General features: G+C 43.9%; 1 protein-coding gene across 2 annotated transcripts; it reads right to left on the bottom strand.

Annotated features, from left to right (window-relative positions):
- LOC133921149 (protein DCL homolog, chloroplastic-like) lies at positions 1-6,552 on the bottom strand. 2 transcript variants are annotated; one of them, XM_062365918.1, is made up of 4 exons: positions 5,860-6,552; positions 1,254-1,368; positions 711-885; positions 1-338 (listed from the first exon to the last, which is right to left on the bottom strand). In XM_062365918.1, the coding sequence occupies exons 1-3, from the start codon at positions 6,267-6,269 to the stop codon at positions 712-714; spliced, it is 699 nt and encodes a 232-aa protein (XP_062221902.1). In that variant the 5' UTR covers positions 6,270-6,552; the 3' UTR covers positions 1-338; position 711. The 2 variants fall into 2 exon arrangements, with proteins under 2 accessions (XP_062221902.1, XP_062221903.1); XM_062365919.1 differs by having other exon boundaries at positions 1-344; positions 712-885.
- Between the last annotated feature and the right edge of the window lie 6,626 nt (positions 6,553-13,178).

Raw genomic sequence — 13,178 nt, 5'->3', positions numbered from 1 at the left:
TCACCGATTTAGAAAATTGCCATCGAACCGACTCGGTACATTTTAATACCACCAAAACAATGCGCCGTTTACCACTCCATCCAAACCTATTACAGTTTTCTCGTCTTCCGATTTTTCGTTGCAGATTGGAGAAGGTGAAATGTATTAATAACCCTTGGAGGTTCTCATCAGTCGATTGCTCAGCCCATTCCTAACCCAATCGACCAGGCCAACACCTTTCTCCTTGTGCTGCTGCAGGTGTTCCTCTTGCTGCCCCCACCGCACCAGATCTCCAAGTTCGGCTACCGCTGCTGCAGGTGTTCCTCCTGCCACCCCCACCGCACCAGATCTCCAAGTTCCTAACCCGTTCAAATGGAAGAGAGCAAGGGTAAAAATATCCAAGTTTCTATGTTAATGCTCAGTTTGAACATAGTGGTAAATTTTTAAATGGCATGTTCTTTTAATGGTATTAAAGTGTATCGAGTCAGTTTGATGATAAATTTCTAAAACAGTGATATTTCAGTATCACATAACCAATTTTGCCTTTTTTTTTAAAAACACCCAGGTTCATCAGCAGGGCGGTGACCTACACAACTATGATGAGTCCAATAAGATGTTACGGAACACTCCACATGGATTTGAACAAATGCAAAATCGCAGGATATTAAGACCATGTGGGACAAAATCAATATCACAGAAATATTACAGTGAAACAATTTATGAGCATCCACTTCAGTAATCTTGTCTCCTGCGGAAATGCCTGAGAATGAAACTGTCTGCATACAAGGGGTACTTTTGTCGGATGAGACCTTTGATGCACTTCCAGAATGAAAAATCAACTTGCTCACCGTCCTTCCTAACTATGAATAAACACCTTGAGTTCTCGAATTCTGGATGCAATCCTACCTGCAGAATGATACTAAACGTTAGTTCCCAAATGAGTCAGATGAACAACGAAGGCAAAATGTAGCAATAGCATTTTCCATAAGATGCAGCAAATACTGATACTTGAATTTCAGAGCCATACTTAACTTGGAGCTAGCTATTCACTAATAAACCATACAAAAATGACCAAATTGACTCTTCGAATATGCCAAAAAGATCATGATGTCTCTATGTCAGCACACAGAGTTGACATATGCTGATCGAGAATGCAAGCTCAAGACTCAGCAGCAATAAGAGATATAGAAACGGTGGCAGATTTTATTTCTTAACTCTCTGTTTCTTGAAGATAACTATATTAATTTACTTGGTCATTTTTAAGGACAACTTACCACGATGTAGTCGATACCACAACCAATTTTCTTCTCATATTGTGGATGATATGGAAGCAAACGTTCCAGAATCGCCTTTTCATGTTCAGGACTCAGCCGATCACCACTTTCATACCTGAAGCAGTTTTTGCAAGTGAAACTTTGGTAAACGAAAGAACAATCTGTAAATGTAGCACATACTGCAAGTTGCAACAACTTCCTGCTGTTAAAAAATAAAGATAACAAAATCTAGTTAAACCTAACAAAAGCTACACAAATTATTGTATCGTAAGCCTTTTGTATAAACAGATTAGTTGTAAAACTGATCTTGCTGATTGCTGGATGACTAGCAAGCACATGCCGTGCCCGATACTATATAAGACCTATTATCGTAAGTAAGGCAAGTTCCGACTTTCTGTGGTTCATTAGTCAGGAGACATACACAAGGGTATAAGGTGTAAGTAGCAATGAAAATTTCTTACTTTTTAACATGTGACGTCCGTTTCCTTTTCCCGCCAGGTCAGCCCATCTTCTCTGCGAGCGTGACCCAGCCCAGGCCCGCCTGTCAGCCCTTCCCCTTCCTCCCGCTCGTGCGCCACGCTTGCAACCACTCGATCGAAACCGCCGGTGCACGCTCACGAACTCACAACCGTCCCAGCCTCTCGTGCCTATAAAGCCGCCCCAGCCCATGCTGCTCTCCCGTTCTCCCTCAACCCCGTCATCCCTAATCTCGCCCAAACCGCCATTGCCGCCTCGTCAAGCTCCACTGAGCATCGGTCGCCGCAACCAAGCCCTCCCCGGCGCACCTGAGGCCGCCCTCGGCTTCGCAGGAGCACAAGGAGGCTTCCCCGACCCCCGGATTCCTCCCTCTGCCGTTGGAACCACCTCCTCGCCAAGCTCCAGTGAGTCTCGCCGCCTCTTCACGTCGCTGGCTTTCCCTATTGTGCCCTGAGGTCCGCTGACCCTCTCTTCGGCTAAGCAGGACCCCCAAGGAGCTTTCCGACCCTCGAATCCGCTTCTCCGTCACCATAGCCGAACCCCCGTTGAACTCCAACCTCGCCGTCGTCGTCTTGCCGTCGCAAGACACCCCCAAGCCCTCCTTGACGAGCTCGATGCCCTCAATGAGATCCCCGTGCGCCTCTCTACGTTTTCCGCCGCTCACCGTAGGTCCTAGTGCACCGTAGTACGGTAGCATGTCTCTCTGGCGATGCTCCTTCCATGCCCACGACGGCACCGCCGTCCTCCAAGTCACCGTCGGCCACACGTTCCCCCAACCGTCCTGAGTCGTCCGATCTAAAACCGAGGGCCGAGATTCGCATAACCCTTCTTTTGTGTAATAGATCCACCATGAACCGATGGTGGACCATGCCACCTTAGCCGGTCCACGAGACCATAGGCCCAGTTAGCTCTCACGTAAGCGCCACGCTCTTACGTGGCACGACCACATCATCAACCCAAGCCCAGTCATCGCAACAATTAGACTCTCAGTACAAAAATAAACCATTTTATTCTCTGAAATTAGGTAATTGTGCCTTTAGGTCCCTAAACTTTTTAGTTTTTGCAAAAAGACCCTAACATACTGTTATTTTACATTTAGCCCCCTAACGTTTTATAGATTTATAGATATGTCCCTGAACTTTTACAATAAGTCCCTAGAACTTTTTTGTTTTTACCAAAAAAAACCCTTGTTCTTTTTCAGAAAGGCCTCTATAGTTTAAAACCCTAATAACTTTTCCGTTATAGCTCCATTTTAGACGATTCTTGCGCTCACACGATCGTAGTAACAGGTACTTTCCGCTAGTAGGCTTTTTATAATGCTTTGCTATTGTTTGGTATATTGTTCTTAAATGTTTGTACTTGCTTGTTTTCGGTATTCGCGAATGCAATAGGAGACGAGGAGTTTGTGAACCTGTAGGACCAGACTTTTGAAGAGTTTGAGCAACCCGCTATTAAAGGCAAGTGTCCTTGATCACATTAACCATATTGTAGGAAAGTGTCTTTTACTTTTAGTTGCATGCTTGTTAATATGAATCTCATTGCTAAGGTTTACTAGATTCTTCTATGATTATCCTTATCGCTTGTGTTGTAGTTTGAGTGTTAAGGGTAGAAATGCTTAGCCATGCTATCGAGTCAGGTAATTTAAATGTTAATCTGTTAAATATTCTATGCAACATGAATCAGTTTGCGTAATCTTTTATAGCAATGTGGATCATAGGGATATAGGCAAGTTGGCTTAGTTGGTATGGCTGTTGTATGTGCATTGGGTGATGTGTGAGTACCTGTTTTAGATTCTAAGGACCGGTTCAAGGACATGTAATCCGGCACAACAGCGCAACCACGAGGTTTATATGGATACAGTCTAGCCAATTAATTAGACGTCTCCTTATTCTATATGCACCAATTGGCTGTTGAGTGGCATAAGGGGGGGGGGGCTCTGCAGTGGATTCTGTTAGCGGTGAAAACTTAGTGATGCATACAAATTTGGAGGTGCTTTGTAAAGGTTTTGTAATGAGACTTCGGCTCTACACCTCAGAAGTATGAAGCAACACGAAAATCACAACTCGTGGGTAAAATATGCAACATCTGCAGAGTGTAAAACTGATATATCAGTTGTGCTCACGGTCAACAGCGGGATTGAATTTCTTCATGATTAGAGGGAGATCTTGGATGGTTAGTTTTGGTAATCGGCTGGTGGTAACCCAATGAGTTGTTAGCCGGATATGAAATATCTGGTGAGTTTGGTAGTCGGATAGAATCTGATGAGTTGTTTTTCTTAATGTTGGTGTCGTCACACATAGTAATTAGGACTGCTATGTCTTTTTGAGTCTTAGATTAGGATGGCATAGATGCAGTAAACTTGACTCAAGCTTTTCTTATCTTAAGCCATCATGTCATATCTTCACATACTTGTTGAGTACTCTATGTACTCACATTTGCTTTCTCTCAACCACTTGTTGCTACTCAGAGAGTGAAGACTTCGAGAATCTCCTGGACGATGGAGCTGAGTTAGAAGTAAGACTTCAACCCGAAGACGATGTTCTAGACTGGCGCTCCCTCGGACACCACCTGTAGATTGATGGAAGACCCGCTACCGTTGGCTTATCTTAATATTTTTCTTTAAGACCTACGGGTCCTTTTGTATTGAACCTTATCATTATGCAATGACATTGTAATGATTTCACTTGTGACGTCACCGTATGTATGAAAATTTGATTCTGACATACATGTGGAATGTACATGATTTGTTCTTTTGAAACCGGGTGTGACATAACATGGCAATCATTAAAATGTTGTCTCGCATGGAAAATAATGAAATAACCAAACCACGCTAAGTTAGTTGCAGACACATAGTGCAGCACACTAGAATGGACCAAAGTTTACACAATAATCTGATGTTCTGCACAATGTGTGACACTTTTTTCTTTCTTTATGCTGAACTTGGTTACTTGGCACTGTGTGAAGCCTTTTTTCCCAAGAACGTGTGTTTCATTAAGATAGAAGCTGACAGCAGTTTTGTCAAGTTGCATTTTGTGCATGGTGTAAAGGGGAACTAGAAAGCACTCATATGGCACAACACAAACACCGCGACCTAATTGGTTACTTAAATCGTTCCATCAGGTGCAGAAAGTAATGCAAGTACATGACACCATTAATGAATGCATCAGCTTGATATATTGTTGCTTATATCAAGTAGTAATGAGTGTTTGTTGGCACGATACGCAGATGTGGGTAACAAGGAAGACGTAACCATCTACAGCAAAGCCGGACAAGCTTCGAGAGGGGAAATGGTGGTACAGTGAGGTCTTGCTTGCAGCATCACGCCGTTGAGATGCAGCAAGGCTCAGTTTAGCAGCGACAACAGGCTGATATATTTTTTTCCAAGCAAGGAGAGATCAGGTCCAAGCAAGTAGGGGAAACACTTTGCCATCAACTATCAAAACTACTACACATGTCAAAATAGTTCAGATGCCTCCACAAAGACCCGCATTTCAGATTTTTGCCAGCACATAGCCAGGCCCTGCAGTCAATTGAGACCAAACAGCGATCAAGTGCGATCAGGTGATAAGAAGTAGGAGTAAAGGCACATGCACATACGCAGATGCACCTATGAGGAATTTGTAGATATTTTAAATTTTTCTGTGGCATATCATTGTGCACCTTCACATCAAACTGCAACATATAATATATCTCTTTTATATAATCCACGATAGTTTAATCTAACGCATGCCTTGTACTGGAATATGTCGGTGCAACCAATTCTGCCAATTCACTGACCATTCACTGATTCACAGCTTTTTCTCAACATTGGCCACCGTGTTTTGTCCAGCATCAAACCAATTGTGGTCGTTATCTCGATGGAATTCGATACAGAAAATAGAAAAATTCTAATACTAATCAGTCCAATTGAGGCCCGAGCGTTCACCGCACAAGGCGATCTCGAACACTACCTACGATAAGTTTAGCTCGCACACCATCTGTTTGATGAATTGCGTTTGGTTCTGGGATTATGAGCACAGCAAAGAAAAATCCTTTCCAGTGACATAAGGTGCTATGCTATACTGGTAAAATTTAGTCTGGATGACAAACTTCAATAAAGCATGCAGCAGGAAGAGGAAAAGTTGCGTACTTGCCGGAGTGGAGGATCATTCGGACGAAGCCAACGAGCGGTACGGTGTCCTCGAGGATAAGGTCCTCCCAGTCCACCCACTCCCTCTCCGGGGCCTTCCTCCTCCCTTGAATCCCTTCCGCCGGCGCCTCGACCTCCCCCGGGCCATCCAACGAGGAGTCCGCGTCGCTCTCTCTCTCTTCCGCCGACGTCGTCGTCGCCACCTCCGGCCGCCGCAGGATGGCCGCCGGGTCGGGCGGCGCCGCGCCCTGCTCTCGCGCCCTCACCGCCGCCACCGCGCGGCCGTGTCCCCGCCCGCGGCCCCGGAGGACCAGGCAAAAGGTCGAGGCGAGGCTAGCTCTGGCGACGAGACGAGGGCGGGTGACGGCCGGCACGGCCATGGCGTGCGCGCGCGGCGAGGGGAAGTGCATGTGGGACGAGGCGGCTGCGCTTAGGTGGGTGGGTCCGGGCGTCACGGCATGGTACGGGGCACGCCGTGTCGCGGGCCCGGCCTCGCGCGGCAGGGGGCTCGACGGAGGGAGAAGGCGTCGCGTGGCGGTGGCTCGCCGAGGTTTTCGAATTCGGGAGGGTGGTTGGGTTTGGATGAGCGGCGGGTGGGGATGGCGCAAGCAGTGGCTGGGAAGTTAGCCGCGCTGCTGCATGGAGGAGTGGATAGGTCTGTGGCTCTGTTGCCCAGGACGGGAGTGAGCATTGAGCAGTGAGAACCAAACCACGTTGGCGTGGTCGCCGTGCAGCGGCGAATGGCGATGGGGAGAGGAGCCAGTGATATTTTGTGACAACTGTTTATATGAGGTAAAATAAAACTTTTGAGAAAACTCGTTGATTCATATCGATGTAAATTGATAATGCAAGCTTGAAGTGCATAAGTTTCAACTTTTCACTAGATGAAAAACCTGGTACTATGAAGTCTTTGGGATGATGAACATGCTGAACTTCGTATCTTCCTCGTCAAAGATATTCAGAGTATTTTTCAATTATCTTCAGAGGTAAGGTAAGGATGTGCGCTTGATAGCAGTGTCACCGAGGAGTAATACATCTCGACCCGAGGGCATCTGCATTGTGACAACCTGATTTTTGTTGCCAGATGCCGTGTGTACTTTGAAGCTGCAGCTGGCACGGCCCTAAGCTCTAGCAAAGCCTTGAGAATCTAGCCAGAAAAGCCCAGGCCTCCGAAGCTGACGGCTGACCAACGCTGCTAGTGGCCCAGACGAACGCCGCGGATGACCACGACGCCCATCGAAATATTTTATATATATTTTTAAAAAAAATTATATGCGTAGGCTATAGTTGCCCGTTTAACGTGGGAAAATAAGATTTCACCCGTTGAATGGGTCAGAATTTGTGAGTTTTAACGCTCAATGTATTAAATAATCGGAGAGAAGAATATCATGCCCATTCAATAGGTGAGAACTTAATCTTGCCCGCTAAACGGATAAGACATCTGTGGTTGCGGCACCAAGTAGCCACTAAACGTATGTTAGAATACAGATCTAGTTTTAGAATTAGGGTTAGATAAAGTTTAGCAATTATATACTTTTTATACATATTTTTAAAAATTAGATGTAGTATTTAAACATATATTAGGTAATACATGTATGATTTAGACATAGTATAATAATAACTAATTTCATATATGTATGATTTAGAGGTGTTTGATGTAGCGATATGTGAATATTTTGTTGTAGTATAGCATATTAAGCTATGTTTATAATTATTTTTTAATTGTAGATGTAGTTTTACATAATTATTTTTGTTCAGTCGCAATAATATTAGTGTTTTATCGATGATTGCCAGGTATATTGGATATGTAGTTGTTTAGAATTTTTTTGGGGATAGTGAAATATTATATGGTCTAAAAGTGGTAGTATTGTTCATATTTCACTCAATGGATAAGGGTATTTCGAGATCTATACACAAAAGTATCAGAAACTTGTATGTCTGGTTGATGTGGGGTTTCAAAATAAACCCCGAGGTTTAAGAGATGACCATTAGTATTGTGGGCAACCGAGTGTGAGATGTTGTATACTAGAAGGTGTAACTGCTTTAGGAAGATTTAGTGTGAAAGAGGTACCTGCAGGATGTTGTGCACAGATATTGACACCTATGTTGCTTGTGCAATGGAAGAATAAGGAGGCAATGAGGGAGATGCAGGGTGGGGATACGAAGAGGAGGAGGATGATAAGAAAGAGTATGAGGATGATGTCGATCTGGATGGTGCATATTCATCTGAGTATCCGACTAAACCTACCGGTGAGACAGGCGAGGGGGAACGAATCCCTTTTCTAATTGAATAAATGGAGCGAGATGATCTTCAGGCTGACGAATCCCCTGAGTATGACATCTCGGATGATGAGGACAATGCTCATGTTTTTGTGGACTGGAACAATCCTAACTTCAACAATCTTGTGATGAATAAAGGGAATCAGGTGACCCAATGTACTATGTATCCTACTAGTCAAGCCATGAATGATGCAGTGACTCAATGGGTGACATCACTTCGATGACACTTTTATGTTGTGAAGTCAAGTAAAAAAAGAATACAATGTCAAGTGCATGAAAGCGGGTTACCCGTGGCGGGTCCACGACTTTAAGTGCAAGTGAGTTGACTATTGGGAGGTATCAATTATGGTCGAACATACTTGCATGATGAATGAACTTGAGCCTAGCCACATGAACATCACATCAGCCTTTGTCGCCAATATGATGTACGTCCAGATTGTGAACAACTTGAACTACGAATCAGGGTCCATAATCAAGTAAATGAGGAGGAGTATAAGTACACTATCAGCTATAACAAGACATTGAGGGCGAAGAAGAAGGCAATCAAGATGAGGTTTGGGACCTACAAAACGTCATATGACAATCTGCCATATTTGCTGCAGACCATTGCTCAAAGGAATTTGATGACATATTACAACATTGATAAGTACTCATTGTCGTTCAAATTTGGCAAATATGTCATGAAGTGATCTTTCTTTGCATTAGGAGTATGTATCGAAGATTTCAAGCATTTTTTGCCTATCCTGTGCATCGACGACACTTTTCTTACTAGCAAGTACACTGGACAGATCCTGATTGCTGTTGGGGTTGATGAGAACAACCAAGTTTTACCGTTAGCATTTGCATTTGTGGAGAGTGAGAACAGCATCAGTTGGTACTAGTTCCTGTACCGTGTGAGGATGATAATTGTTGGTGCTCGATAACGTGTCCGTTATACATGACTAGCGTGTTGTGATGCTCACGGCAATTAAGGATCTACAAAATGGAATAGATGATGGCTTAATTTGACCTATGCGGTCAGATTTTCAAAGTATGTGGTGTATGAGGTATTTATGTGCAAACTTCTTCCGCTAATTTAAGAACAAGAACCTCAAAAACATGTTCAAGAGGGTGTTTGGTTAGAACCAGCAGTGGAAGTTTGATACTCTTTGAAAGACACTGGATGAGCTGATGAAGAAACAAACACATGAACGTGCAGAGAGGCTCGTGAGCAGACTAGAGGACGAACCAATACCTCTTGAGTCCCTGCCAATAGACATTGAAGCTGACATCATGCGGATTACCAGGTAATTTAGCGAGTGGATTGAGAATAAGCCAAAGCAGAAGTGAGCTCTTCTCTATGACACAAACGGGACTAGGTACGGTATTATAACTATAAATTTAGTAAAGGTTTACAATTGGGTGATAAAATCTGTGAGGGGTTTACCGTTGGTGGGGATTGTAATGTTCGTACTTTAAGGGACTGTTATGCGGTAGTGCACACGGCGCTGAATGATGCTCGTTTGATTTATGGGACGTGACTAAGTACATGGAAGACAAGGCAGAGAAGGCAAAGATGCACCGGGTGGAGGTCATGGGAACTGCACAATACAGATACCCCTACATGTCGACCGAATGAACGATGGCATATACAATACCCCTAGTGGTATATCGACGCTTCACCTAACATACCTTAGAGAATAAAAACAATACAAGTCAAATACGAAATCAAATCCTCTACCGACATCTAGAACACATCGATATTACTCCTAGTTGTTCCTCAGATCCGCCATGTGAGACGGGATATAGCATCTTCTAATGTTTCTGGCTCTGTCTTAGTGCAATTGTTATTGTAGTTCCTTGATGACGATGTGAAAGTGACGGATGTATTCTTGAATGTATGGTTCTATCCGTGGGTCAATCTAGTACTAGAACCCACAATCATCCGTCTTGAAAAAGTAATAGATAAGATAAGTAAATGGCGCTGAGATAACTGGAAAGAAAGTGAGTATTATTTGTTCGTACTCTGAAATGTGGACAACAGAAGAATCGACGGCCTACGTCACCGAAATGCTCATAAACTTGGACTGCAACGTCATCTCCGTGCCGACATGGTGACCAAAACGAGTAAGGAAGAGCATTGTGATTTCCGTAGTAATCTCTACCATATACGTCTAAATGGGGTGTGGAGGCGGTGGATCGATGGGGCCATCGGGAGGATGAAGATACGCTATTGTCTCGATTCAATTCAATGTCAGGAGATGTATGAGTAGAGAATTGATTGGGTTTTATTTATATACAAGAAGTTCCAGTGGAAGTGGATAGATGTGGCAGTACTGAAAAGTCTATTTTCTAGACTGCACCAGTCTATTAGGGGTAAAAAAGTCTATTCGCTAGACTGTACCGGCCTATTAAGGGTAGCACTGATAACTGTATAGTTTCTGCAACCTACTCTATATTAAGGTGAAAACTAGAGTTAGCACATAGGAGAAAGCATGCTATAGGCAGGGGCCAGGGCAGGGGTGTCGTCCAGTCAGGCAATTAATCGTTGGCTTGCAACTTTCCACATCAAAACCATTCGCATTACAAATCCGACCACTACTACAATCGGGATACATTGCTTCTAATCATACTGAATTAACAATACCATCATAAACTACAACAACGATAGTATGATTCACGTAGCATACGACATCTGAATGCCTTACGTGGAATATTTTGGTGGTAACAAACTCAATGGCCTGCACTAGTTGAACCACACTTCTTGCGAGAGGCAAAAATAACTCCTTCCTGAACTTTTGTAGAATGAAATGACCACATCAAGTAATAGCTTTCACAAGAAATCTCTGTCTAACATCAATACCATAACTTTTTCAGCTTTCATAGGGAATCCCATACTCTAGCTCCCAACCATGCCCATGCACCAGCCCCCAAACACCATAAATAACCCCACCATCTACCATAGATAGATCATTCATTCCTTAGCTCCTTTAACTGTAATGTCTTCCTCAGCACCACCAAGGTTACTTAAGAAACATTAGGGGATTTTTATCCCCAGGGGTCAAACCGTCGATGTACTTCTGTAGCAACCTATGTAGGCTTCACGAGTCCTAGTACATCTCGTACACCTATGGCAGACAGTTCTTCATATGTGCCAACTACTAGTACAACCCGCCTCAACATGGACCATACGATTACCCACCGGTATAGCGATATAGATCACTTCTGTAACACTTTCCATACGATTCTATGCACCGTCTTACTAATCTTCCCTCTTGTTTCATTTCTCTAGTCTCCTCCACCTATTTGTAACTTCATGAGATGGCTGGATATGGAGCAAATAGAGGAACATAAGTGGTGGGTTGACATGAGCATGCGGTGGAGAAGGCAAGCTTACAAAAGTCGGGAGTACGAGCAACAGCAGGAGGAACTACAATTCAAGTGTCAGGGGAGGAGCACATGAGGAAGACAGCGAAGGGGCTCGCCGCAACTAAGGCACAAGAATCAGAGCGGGAAAAGAAGCGGGAGAGGGCCCATCACGCTAAGCCGGAGGGCCTTGATGCATTGCAAAAGGGCAAATATCCTAGATACACTCAGTAGAGAGCATCTATTGGAATCCGACCTATTTTCATTCTCTAAATCATTTCAGGTTTAGCAGCGACATGCTATTAGGTTAGTCTTTACGCATACTATACATGTCAATATTTGTTATCGTCATCTTTTTATGGTTAGAGTCCATTCGAGTAGTGACAATAAATCCCATGTCCCATGTAATGTTTATCAGCAGTGGCGGACCCAGGGCCCGGCGACCCTGGGCGCCCGCCCGGGCTCCGTCTCAGCCCGCTTCTATATTTCTATATAAGTTATGAGGAAATTTGTAAATTGAGCCGATCAAATTTTGGGCAAAATCTAGCCCGTATAGGCACGACCTACGCTCAGCCCAGGCTCCCTGAAATCCCTGGGTCCGCCACTGTTTATCAGCATATGTAACATTTGAGCCGGGTTATATGATAATTGTGTTTCACAACTGAAAGTACATCCATATCTCATATGTGGGTTTTGGATAATTGATAATAAACGATTAAGACACTAATGAGTTTATTGAGGTTATGAACATGTTTTAGCCCCATTGAAGTGTTAAAAGGTGTTGACGTCCCTCAAAAAGAAAAGAGAAGTGACATGTAGTCACTCAATAGATTTAAATTATTATTTTTAAATTGAGTATAGGTGTATTGTACTATAAAGAGTGATGCATATAAACTATCTTGAAGATGTCTCAGTGCTCAGGGTACCCATTTAGACCAAAGATGAGAGACGCAAGTTACCCCATGAACACCGAAAAATTCTAAGCCTATGTCTGTACCCGGATGTTCCAGACTGATCCAGATACTCTAGGTTGCCGAAGTCTTCGAGTTTAGCTCTGGGCTGGGGTGCTCGATTGGTGTTAAAGTCTAACCCGGAGGTTCTGGGTTGACCCGAATACTCCGGGCTGCTGGAATCTCCGGACTTAGCTCCGGTATAGGGTGCTCGGTTAGAGTTAAAATGTTTTACCTGGAGTCTCTGGGTTGACCCGGATACTCCGAGATCTGGTGTTTTGTCCGAACTCTCCGACTAGGGTTCCGGCTGAGGCTTTTGGTTTTGCGTTGAAGTGCCAATCGGAGTCTCCGGGCTCCAGATTAATACAAAAGGTATTGTAATGGATAGTTTTTTTTTGGGGGGGTGGGGGCTTGGTTTAAATACCCCTTCACCCCCTCCTTCATTTGTTGTTGAACCAACTCAAGACAAAAGCATTTGAAACCTCTTTAGAACCCTTCCAGTCTTCTAATACATTAAATCTTGTAAGGATTTGAGAGTTGGTTTCGTCATCAAGCCGTCAATTCACTTTTATTACTCTTAGAGCTCCGAGCTCCTAAACGGTTAGACATTACCTGGAGAGCATCCTACTTTATGGAGTGCCCTGGGAAGTTTGTGAAGGTCATCCTCGCCACTGTAAGGAAAGAGGAAAGCCGAGTAAGCCCTGAGCTCAATCTTCGTGATCGCTCGGTGAGAATAAGGGTTGA

Source organism: Phragmites australis, chromosome 6, assembly GCF_958298935.1.
Source record: "Phragmites australis chromosome 6, lpPhrAust1.1, whole genome shotgun sequence".
Lineage (NCBI taxonomy): Eukaryota > Viridiplantae > Streptophyta > Magnoliopsida > Poales > Poaceae > Phragmites > Phragmites australis.
Note: the sequence above shows the minus strand (reverse complement) of the source record. Positions and strands in the feature narration are given on the sequence as shown.